Source organism: Sinocyclocheilus rhinocerous, unplaced genomic scaffold (assembly GCF_001515625.1).
Source record: "Sinocyclocheilus rhinocerous isolate Xijiao unplaced genomic scaffold, SAMN03320098_v1.1 scaffold2440, whole genome shotgun sequence".
Taxonomy (NCBI): domain Eukaryota; kingdom Metazoa; phylum Chordata; class Actinopteri; order Cypriniformes; family Cyprinidae; genus Sinocyclocheilus; species Sinocyclocheilus rhinocerous.
Window position 1 is genome coordinate 8033 of NW_015659942.1, and position 11917 is coordinate 19949.

At 41.1% G+C, this 11917-nt stretch overlaps 1 protein-coding gene across 1 annotated transcript in view; it reads right to left on the reverse strand.

The window, feature by feature from the left end:
• tnxbb (tenascin XBb) overlaps positions 1-11917 on the reverse strand; it is a gene marked incomplete at its 3' end in the record, with an annotated part of 48824 nt that overhangs the window by 7941 nt on the left and 28966 nt on the right. Inside the window, exons 5-8 of the mRNA XM_016533631.1 lie at positions 11048-11201; positions 10668-10943; positions 7173-9497; positions 3595-3717 (exon numbers count right to left, since the gene is read on the reverse strand). Coding sequence (XP_016389117.1) covers positions 3595-3717; positions 7173-9497; positions 10668-10943; positions 11048-11201 — 2878 coding nt within the window. The remainder of the gene's footprint in view (positions 1-3594; positions 3718-7172; positions 9498-10667; positions 10944-11047; positions 11202-11917) is intronic.

Genomic DNA, 11917 nt, shown 5'->3' on the forward strand with positions numbered 1-11917 from the left:
TCTAAAATGTACTCTGCTGATACCTATTGATGATGCATTGCAAGTTCAGGCTGTTGATTTTTATGTGGATTTCATTGTATAGGAGCTTGAACTGGAGCATACGACACCATTTTGCAAAGTGGTCCAGCTTTTGACAGCGTCGACATGTTTGTCCCTGTGCTGGACAGTCAAGGGCACGAGATGAGTGTCTAGTGGAGCCACAATTTCCACATCGCCGCTGAACTTGAGGGTGTACATAGTGTATGTCTGCACTTGAAGATGCATCTGCCTCTGCCCCGTGAACCTGTGTGCATCCACTGCTTATGCTTGATTCATGTGCAGTGTATACTTTAGCAGAGCACTGGGTAGCAGACTTGATTTGAGAGACCGGAATTACAGCTTTGTCCAAAGTCAGATAATCATCTTCCAATAGCAGGAGTATGGCCATTTTCTGCTCCATTGGAACAGCATCAAGACCCATTGCTAAAAGGTACATTTCAAAGGACATTTTGCATTGCTCTCATGGGACTGTAGGCTAATCACGATGGGGCAAAAAGGGGCTCAGTGGAGAACCCTCCCAGCTAGGAATGTTATTGTTCTAAGAATGTTCCGAGATCATTAGATATGTTCTGGTAATGTTTTCCGCTGCAAGTTTGATTTTAGTTCCCAGAATATTCTCCTAAAAGGTAGGATACCATTCTCTAAAAACATTCTAAAATATTTATTGATAACATTATTAGAACATTATCCCCTAACATTCTAATAAAGATTTAAGCGGGAAGCTTCCCATTGGACATTGTACGTGGACTCAAATGTTGCTCAATGTCAAATTTTGGTTGAAAGTAAAAACCCAACCTTTGTTTGATGAAGCTCCAACTTCATTAAATAACTCCATAAACAGCATTACTAGCTTCACTTTTGAACCAGATTGACTTCATTTCTGTCATACATTTACAAAAGGTCTTATTGAGATTAACAGAGGTTTAGATGTTGATGTCTGTTTAAAAGTAATAGTTTGGTTTGACGTCACCATTATAGTGATCAGTGTTTGCTTTACTTGGGCAATTTGACTCTTGACTTTTCAATGTTTTTCTCTAGCTATGTTTGTTATGGCAAAAACAGCAAGAGAATGTGTGATTGAATGATGCTGGTTGCTTGCTGATGGTTAAGACATCATCACGTAACAGTCTGATTATCTGATTTCATCCAGTCTAATCTATGGTATTAGTTGTGCATTATTTATTATAACAACTCAATGGTTTTGCAGACTGAGATCCAGCAGAATTTTAATCAGATAATTTCAAGGATTAAAAAAAAAAAAACATTGTCACACAAACATCAAGAATCAGTGTATGAATCTCAACAATGGTGACATGCTTCATGTTGCAATGTATTCTGTGTACATCATACAAAACTTATCATTGGCTCCCAGAATGCATTGCAGCATGTCACCATTGTTGCGATTCATACACTGATTCTTGATGTTTGTGTGTGTATAAGCACTCAGTAGTTCAAAGTAAGTTGTGAACAATGTGTTTTAAAAATTACAGCTAAAAATATAGATTATCTGATTAAAACTGCTGGATTTTATTCTGTTGAAATGCATTACTACAGTCACTAATATAAAACTAATAGCATGTATTAAACTCTAGATTAGATCAGTTGGTCAGATCACTACATGATGTTAATATCTTCAACATCAGCAAGTAACCAGCATCATCTGATCACATTTTCTCTCACTGTTTTTGCCATAACCAACATAGTTACAGCAGCCAGATAAAAACTGTCAAACTGCCCAACTTCTGACCACAATACTGATCACAATAATGGTGACTTTAAACCAAACTATTATTTTCAATAAACCATCAACCAACAACAGGATAATGTTCTAACAATGTTATCAATAAATAATTTTTTGAATGTTTTTAGAGAATGTTATCCTACCTTTTAGCAGAACTCTCTGCTGCTGAAAACACTCCCAGAACATCAACATTTCTTGAAAAAAACTGCATATGCTGGTTAGGTATGTTTTGAAGCATGGCTGCTGGTTTGAGCTGGTTTAAGCTGGTCCTTAGCTTGTCATGAGCTGGTTTAAGCTGGTCATGTGCTGGTCCTAAGCTGGTACTGAGCAGGAGCTAGTTGCTTAGGACCAGCCTATGCCCAGTTAAGGACCAGCTTAAACCAGCTCATGACCAGCAAAGGACCAGCTCATGACCAGCTAAGGACCAGCTTAAACCAGCTCAAGCCAGCAGCCATGCTTCAAAACATACCTAACCAGCATATGCAGTTTTTTTCAACAGGGAAAGCAACTGCATATGAAAATCATCTGACAATGGTTCTGTCTGTAAAGACGACTCATACTTGAGAAGACTCATTCTCGTCAACTTCTTTCACATCCCTGAACTGTGAAAACATTTAAGTGTCCGGCGTCACTTCCCATTTCAAACCCTTGAAGTCTGCATGAAGAGGACGTTGCTATCTACTTTACTTCCTTATTGTGACGTCTTTCCAACTAAAATGAAATACTAAATAGAGGGTGGGGTTTTATCTTGTTGCTCCTCATCTCCGTCTCTCACTTGCAGCAAACTAACGGAGGGTTAAGGATCTGCTGGCCAAGCCTTTAAACTGACGTCAACAGAGAAGGAACGCCATTCCAGAGCAAATTTTCAGATTTTGATTAAAGATTACTGTGACGAGTGGGGCGGGGCCGAGAGCCGTGGGAACGAAGCGAGGCCGGTGGAGTAAATGCTAATGCACACCTGCGCCACTCACCGGTCTCGAGTCCCACGGAGGAGCTCCGGAAGCATAAAAGGAGGAGTGACGACAGTGTTGGACGAGAGAGGACCAGGCCTGGACTTTATTTTGTGTTTTTTGTGCGGCAGTCGTCGCGAGGGGCTGCCGCTTTACTTTCATTTTGTGTTTGTTTACTTTATTAAAGTTTTCTTTAAATGTTCGCTGGTTCCCGCCTCCTTCTTCCCGAACTACGAATGTTGTTACATGTACGGGGGAGGGGGGGAGTAGAGCGCAGTCTTGTGAGTACCCCCCGGCCTGCGAGGGGCGATGGGCGATGGGGGTATGTGACGAGTGGGTGGGGCCGAGAGCCGTGGGAACGGAGCGAGGCCGGTGGAGTAAATGCTAATGCACGACACCTGCGCCACTCACCGGTCTCGAGTCCCACGGAGGAGCTCCGGAAGCATAAAAGGAGGAGTGACGACAGTGTTGGACGAGAGAGGACCAGGCCTGGACTTTATTTTGTATTTTGTGTGCGGCAGTCGTCCGCGAGGGGCTGCCGCTTTACTTTCATTTTGTGTTTGTTTACTTTTTGTGGATTAACTTGCATGGATTAATTGTTCACCTCAAGACTAGCAATGTGCGCAAACAAAGTAAATAGTGTCACATTTTATGTAATGTGGACTTTAAAGTAACCGGCATTCATTCTATCTCATTAATGTAATGAACACAAACTAACCATCAGAGTGTTAGTCTAATTAGGCAAGCAACAATAAGAAGTAACTTTATACCCCTCTTTGCAGAAAGGACAATTTCCTATTACTTTGAGCTGCTAGTTTCATGAAGGATTTATAGTGTTTTTTTGTTTTCTGAGGTTTACGTTACCTTTTTGCACGTGAGTGTACGTGATCTTGAATCCAGACACCTTGCTCTTGGGTTTGGTCCAGGACACCATGAAAGAGCTGTCGGTCACATCGTTGAAGACGAGATTAGATGGAGGCTCAGGGCCTGGGTACAGAACATGAAACACAGGTCAAGATCAGAAAGAGACAGAAAAGAGAAAGGCAGAAGAAAAAACAAGCCGACAGATAAACAAGAAGTCAGAATCAGAAGAAATTTGATGTAAAAAGACGTAAGGACAAATACAAAACCAGAATAAAACATTGTTAAGCAGAACTTTTACTTGCATTCACAGTTCTCTCGTCTCTGTGACAAACCTTACATACGTGTCTCAGAAATAAGGCTGGCTATTGGTTATTTGAGTGAAAACACAAGTGTATATATGTGCAGTCAAAACATATATACAGTATATAGGCCATCGCCTATACAGAGCCCCACAGAAACGTCACTGTTAATGACTGACATGAAATCCTGCACAGGAGCAAGAAAACACAAGCATGATATTATGATGCTGATGCTGATGCTGCTCTTTTGAACCTGGAGAGGAGAAGAAAAATGCAAAGAAGAGATGAGTGAGGAAGTGAAGACACTGAGGAGGAAACGTGGTGAACGGCCGTTAAGTCATTTCATTAAAAACAACACATTTTGTGTCTCGTTGGCCAACATGGAACAGGTTATTTTACGTGAGATTCAACCACTGCTGTTGCTTTGAAATCAAGGGGGCGACCATGGTCTTACCCTGGACTGAGGGTGAGTGATGAGAGGAGACATGAAGGTGGCTGACTGTTATCTTACCCTGGATGAGAGAAGATCAGAACAGCGTGAGCAGGACTGTCTCATGAATATCTCTTACTGTTTGTACCAGAACTCTGCTTTGTTCTGCATTAGCATCTCCTGAGTAGTCATCAGAAGGAATATTCAAGGTTAATATTCCCAGAATGGGACACGTAAAACTCAGCATCTGTAGCATGTTGTCGATTACCACAGAAAATCATTTTGACTGATCCCTCCGTTTGTAAAGAAGAACAAAAACATTTACAGTAATGCAGTGGACGCATTTCCCATGGTTTAAAAGCAGAAGCTTGTATTTATGTTACAAAGAAAAGGTGAGTTGATTCTGAGTGTGATTCCAGTGCCCAACAGATGACCAGAATAAAACAGTTTAGAATAAAATACCATTAGCTCAGAATCATCATGGCATCAGGCTGTTTATATTGATTTTACATAACTAATACAAATGAATGTAATGAATTTCATTTGATTTTTCTTCATTTTTACACACAGAAGGACAAGCTGAAATTTTTCTGTAATAATCAATAGCATGCCACAGATTATGCTATTAACCAAAAATAAATGAACAAAATAAATTGTTGCATTAATCAGTGGTAACTCTCATATCCAAAAAAGATAATTCTCAAAATGATAATAAAAAGAAAAAGTTATGTTAAATTAATTCAGCTAAATACACTACACATGTATTGAGTAGTGGCCGTCATAGTAAAAATGCATTTGTATAATCCAATGTTAATATTAGTTGTGAACAGTTAGTTATTATTACCGTGAATGGAGACAATGTTAAGGTGAAACTATTAAACAAACTGTTTTTCTGCTGATATTCAAGACATATTGGCATGATAGGACTGTGTGGACAGACATACTGTAGGCACAGTTTTTGCAAAAGAACGGAACATGGCATACTGTTCTTCCACAGATGCATAGTTTATGATTGGTAGGGGTGTGAGTTTTTGCATTCAAATCAATTCCACTAGCAATTTATATAGTAATTTATCAAAAAATGATTTTTGTAAATTCAGGGTGATTTAGTTAGTCTAAAAACAGCTTATATTGAAGGCAGTCTGCCAAAGCAACAGCTTGTGGAATGTTCTACTCTATGATGTAATAGTGTGGATAAGCACCGCCTCTGCAGAAGAAGATCAACGCCTGCTTCTACATCACTGCCTGTTTAGCCCTGCCCACCAATTCTACATCACTGCCTGTTTAGCCCCGCCCACCCATTCGCGCATGTACGAGAGAGGCGAATGCGCAGGTCTATGCAGAAACCAAACGATAAAGTTGCTCTGAAACAACAACACGCTGTGCAGTGCCAAGATGTGGAAAAACAGTGTTTGTGTTGCCTTCATTCTGAGTGAAAGGAAAGTGTGAATGAACTTTATTTTTAATGAAGATCCAGACCGCGTCAGTAAGAACTCGGTCCTTTGTTCACTTCATTTTACCGCGGATTTGTTTACAAACAAGGCACAATTCGATGCGGGATTTTCAGAAAGATTGAAACTAAAAGACGATGCTGTGCGACTATATTGGATCTGACAGTAATGTCGCAACACAAGTGTGAGTAACTGTTTTTATTACGTGATCACTATTGCTTTATCTGTTAAACAGATGGTTTAATATGAATATTTATGCGTTTTTAACCTAACATCTGTGAAGGATGTAGGCTGTTAAACATGCACAGCTATTACCCAATCATAGCAGTGAATTGTAGACTTACTTCCGAGTCTACAATCCACCACGCCTATTCAAACAGAGCATTCTGAAGAGGGGGTCAAAAACAAGACAGAAAACATTATGTTGATAACATTATAAGTGGACCTCAGAGAACAGTACAAAATAAAAAACAGAGGCAGTTCATGACCCCTTTAATGCAGTGGTTCTCAAAGTGTGGGAGATCAGCAGAAAATAGCCGCAGCAGCAATCTAGTGCGTGAATGGTGGTTGGCCTTCTGCCTTTTATAAGACACCACCGGACACTAATTCCTCTGAAACATTTTGACTTCACACTGTCTTGACTTCACACCATCTCAGCAAGCCTGACATCGACCCTCACTATCGAAAAGTAGTGCTTCAGCGGACAGCATCATGAACTCACTGCTTCCGTTCAACAGCAACAAAAGCACAGACTACACCGGATGCAACCATTGTCACGTCCAGCGTAGACAACCTAAAAGTTGTCTATGCGAAACATGACAGAGCAACAGCTGCAAATCAATTGCCAGATTTTTTTAAAGGTTCAAACGGGGGCATTACCAAAAAGTTTGCTAACCACTGACTTAATGAATTGCAAAGCATTTGACAGGATTTTAAATCAATGTATTGATAAAACGAATCGTTAAAACAACTACTTTTTACATAGATGGGGAATAATTTAAAACATTTTCATGTCCATCTACTGTGTCTTTATTTTCTAGCATGCTAGTTTCCTAATTTAGTGCTCAGTATGTAGGCCACACATTGTCCACAAAAGACCAAATGCACAAGGTTAGCACTGAGAACAAAGGTGTTATACTCAAACATTTATTGACATTTACACACTGCACATTGCATGGATTTTAATCAAAGCTTCAAAGAAGTTGACTTTGATTAAAAAGCCCTTGCTAGTCAAGGGTTCACTCTACACTGAACAGCATGGAAAGCAACAGTGCTGACAAGCTTAGCAGTAAAACTGAAGATATTCAGAAATATTTCCTTAGAATAACTACTTCGACCATTTACAGAGCAGTATAAACAGATTAAGGTTTAGCAATACTGACTTTTGGTTTTGGGTACCTGTATGTACGATGAGGTTGTGAGTTTTGGAGCGAAACATTGGTCCCTTCCCAAAGATGGACACAGAGTACCTGGTCTGTGGCGAGAGATTCGCCATTTGGTGTGAGTGGGCCGCTCCAGGGAGAACTGTAGTAAAGCTTGTAATGTTTTCTCCACTCTTGTTCATCTTTGGACTCTGTACATTAGGTACGAGTTCATAGACTCCACTTTTTCCCTTGCTCAAACTACTTTTCTTTGCTGCTGTTGTCTTAAGGCCCTTCTCATCATCATCGTCTTTTTCTTTTTCCTCACTCTTCTCGTTCATCTCATCCTTGTCTTTGTTTTCTGGTCCAAGCTCAGTTTGAGTGATTATGAAGTGTTTGAACTTTCCTTTCGGTGCACCCCATATTAGTACAAACCCTGTTGATGTCACATTGTTGACCCCCACATGCTCAATGGAGCCATCTGTTTCGCTCAACACATATTCCTGAGCGCTATTATCAATATCCGTGGGATGGTCTGTGGAAGAAGAACTGTCAGAGTTTCCTTTTCCATACTGACTGATGTTTGGGCCCACTTGAGTATTACCGCCGTGTTTTATTTGGGAATGTCTGTTGGATGATCCATTGGTCCTGTTGAGAATTACATTCGGTCTAATCTTAATACTAGTGCCATTTTCTTTTGCAGGGGTTAAAGCGGAGTTTACTGGTTGGATAGGACCTCCTTGGTTAATAGTCTTGTTGTTTCTTATAATGGCTTTTGAAGGAAAAGGCCGTCTTACTGGTAGTCCCTGGTAGGGGGGCTGAGGTGACTCTAGAATTGGCCTTGTACGGTTCTGAAAAGGACGACGAGGATAGGAACCCCTAAACGGTGTGCGCCGATATGGCATCAGATCTGATTCTTTGACGCCTCTGTTTTTTATAGCAGTGTCTTTTTTCAGGGGGAATTTGACTGGCGATGGAGTTGGAGTCTCAGTTTTGGACTTGTGAGCAAGTTCAGGAGTTGAATCTTGGAATTGCCTTGCGGATGGAATTGAATTTAGCACTTCCTTCTCAACATGCGGTTCTTTTGCAAAACCAGAGGCGATGGGACTAGGCCAAGATGTATGCTTGTGTTTTTGTGTCTCTAAAGATGAGGAAGAGGAATTTGACTTAAAAAGCGGTCTACCTACTATTGGTGGAGAACCTAAACTTGGGGCTTTTGGTCTAGTTGGCTGTCTGGGGATGGATAATGAAAATGCCCGCATACTGTTTTTTCGAGGCGGTCTTTCTGCTGTTGACCGATTTCTTGTTGTATGTTGATTCACTCTCTCAGGTTGTGCCAAAGATTGTGGTGTAGGGAGGTGATGATTGTGTAGGGATGAAGGAGCAGATGTGGTGGTGAGGGGCTGGTAAAGTGTTGTCTCAGGCTGTCTCGTTGAAAAGGGAGTGGCATTCATTACATTTGCATTCTTTTCCACTGTCTCTTCATCAGTTTCCTCCTCTCCTACTTGCTCTTTCACACTCCTTCTGGCTTCAGATGTCTCAGCTTCAGGCCCTGTAACCCCCATTGCATTGACTGTAGATCCGTCTGTCAGAAGTTTGTGTAAGAGATCATTTCCATTTAAATGGCCAACTATAACGGTCAGGTTTTTGGTCAGTGCATTGCCATCTGACATATTTCCATGTATCTTTCTGTACCCAACCAAAACCTTTCGAACACATTTTGTCCCATTAATATAGGCTGTTAGGTTTTTTTCTGTTGTAATTGTTGGCTCTTCGGTCGATTCAGTGACGTTTGTGAAGGGCAGTGGGGTGGCTATGTGTTTTTGGAAGGTGGAGCTTGGACTGGCATGTCCGGGTGTCTTGACAGATTCTCTTCTAAAGTTGGTTTCAGCGTTTCCCTCCTGAGATCTTGTCTCTTTCATTGTCAGTGCCAATGGTTTACCACCAGAGACAGGAGAAGCTGAGTCTACATTAGGGTTTCTTGGTCTCAGAGGATACCATGTTCTTGACTTATTTGAAGAAGGCACAACAATTCCCCCTTTTGATCCCATCTGGGAAGAATTGAAATGTTTTATCTCTGGACTATAAGGTCTTCTTATGGTTTGTGTACCGGGTTTGGGAAGCATCCCATGTGGTCTTTTTTGTCCAGGTCTAACAAGTATGCCTGTTTTGAGTCTGCTCATATTCCCTGTTCTTTCTGGATTTTCAACCTTGCCTTTTGTCAATTGGCCCCCTTTGCTCAGTCCTTGCTTTTGCAGGAAGAGTGTTGTGTTTGTGAACCTTGGTGTCTTTTCTTTGTTGTCGTCTACCTGCATGGCCGGCGTCTCTGTGGTCATCCTGGTCACAGGCACTGAGGCATTCCCTAAAGGCACGAATGAAGTCAAAATATGGATTCAAAATGAACTTCTCCCTAACAGTTCAGCTGGAGAGGGAAATCCTGTTAATAAAAAGCTGGTGTTAATGCAACAGGTTAAGTCAGTTATCCAAACAGTTCCGGCATTGAGGTGGCCACTATCCTTATGACATCAGGAAGTTTTGGTCCCCTCTTAGTCCTATAGAAAACTGGAGAGGTTTAAATTTTCTGCAAGAAAGAAGAAAGGTAAAATATTCCTGAAGAAATTGAAAATGTGGCATTGCTGGTTAGAGTGAGCATACTGTGTGTGTGTGTGTGTGTGAGGAGAGGTGACACAATATTTTATTCTTCACAAAAAAAAAAAAAAATCAGAAAAGAAAAAGATCCAAGCATGTACGTTTAAATGAGACTCTTCCCTTTTTAAACAAAACTCTGCCTCGCCACTTATAAAACTCAATCACAATAGCCTGAACATTTCAACAGTGAGGGCACTGGATTGTAAATATGACAGATTGACTGGGCTATACACAATCAGCATGAGCCTCATCTAAATTTGCATCATCTGGTGGCTATAAATACATTAATTGACTTACTATGATGACTTTTCCTTGTACTCTCATTACCTGATGCATCCAGATGTGTCAGTTTTGCTGTATGCTGTACGCACTTATGCTTAGCACGCAAAGGTGCCTCGATTCAAAAATACTACCTTAAAGCAGTCATACATTAGACAACGTATGTTCAGATCTTTCTTCAGATGAATACAGATGAAGATTTTTAGAAATATAACCTCTTGTCTCCAGAGGAAACAGCCCTGGTCAGCACGTTGTGAAGAGTGATGTAAACACAGGAAGCTTGCACACAGAGAAGAACAGAGGACCGTCTGTTCTCTCGTGAGCTTCACAGCGCAATTACATCACCAATTATCAGATGACCTCCAAAAACAGACTGTACGATAACTGATGCGCACAAATCCATTGTATGACTAACGTGACTGTTTGCTATGTGTACGACAGCAGATGTTTTGACACTCCACAGCTGACTATACCTGCTCATGTTAAAGACATTTTGCTTTTAACTGTAACAAACTTAAAGCCATGATCCACATAATTTTGTGAGCTTTAAGAGCTGTTAATAAGAATTTCTGTTCAGTTGCAATTCATCTTCATGAGAACTCACCAGAAGTTGCTTGTGCGGTTGCTGGCAGGCTCCGGATGCTATCTTTCTCTGCCACTAATGAGATGTCATACAAGCGGCCCGGCTCCATGCTGTTGATCTGGGCTGAATCTCTCTCTGGCAGCAGGTTCATTTCTGGAAGTCTGCTCGATCCATCTGTCTGATTGGGTGCAACGGAGAGGACGTACCTGTCAATCTCCCCCTGTGCTTTCTCCCATTGGACAATGACTGATGTAGTGGTTGTCTTCACAACTTGCAAGTCTTTTGGGCCAGAGATCACTGTTCAAAAATAAATCCAGGAATTAATCACTTGTTAAAAACGTACTAGAAATCTACAAAACACACGGCCACTGATCCTTACGATCCTCCTGGCATAGACTCACATGTGGTGAATTCTGCTGTGCTCTCCGTTCCCATCATGCCGTCTTTCTCTCCGGTGATGCTGACCGTGTACTCCTGTCCAGCAGCCAGTCCAATCTGAGTGTAGGTGCTCAGTCTGCCAGTGATTTTGGAGCTTATTTTCTGATCTGTTTCTTTCTGTGGAGAGAATACTGTAAAAATCAGTGCACCCACATGACTTTATTTGGATAAACCCAAACAAAATGCTAAACGTTAATTGCATTAATATTCATGTTTGCTTGTAACGTGAGCATGTTGTGATATACTAAGTAGAGCTCTACCGATATATCGTTTTGCCGATTTTATCGCCCGATATGAGCATGTCGCAGATATATCGTATCGGCGAATATGCCCAGGTCCTGAGTAAACGATGAGCGCCGCCATTACGCAGATGAAATGCTTCTAAATGGAGTAATTACTTAGTTTGTCCAGCAGAGCGTGCTCCATGGTTTGCTACTGGCGACCAAGGTCACTGGGTCTGGTCCAACAACAAAGGATAGCCTGACTTCCTGTTTTTTGTTGCCACGTGTTTTGAGTTTGAGCTCCGTCAAGTTAATTCTTTATAGTCTATTTTTTATCTTAAAATCAATTTTATACACCATCATTTCCGTTTCTATAATGTGTGAATATATCCCCTATCGTATTCTACAACAAAAACAATCAGAGCGCCTTGATATCACTAGTTTTATTTTGATTTCCCCTTTCCACTATTAGCTTATAGCCCGTTAGTATCGCCAGCGTGGTTGCCGCTAATCTCGCTTACATTGCTAATACTCTATTCACAAACATTACCATTGTTTTACTCACTGTTACTTGCTTTAATGGCGGATGTGTGTCTACCTTTGAGTGCAGGT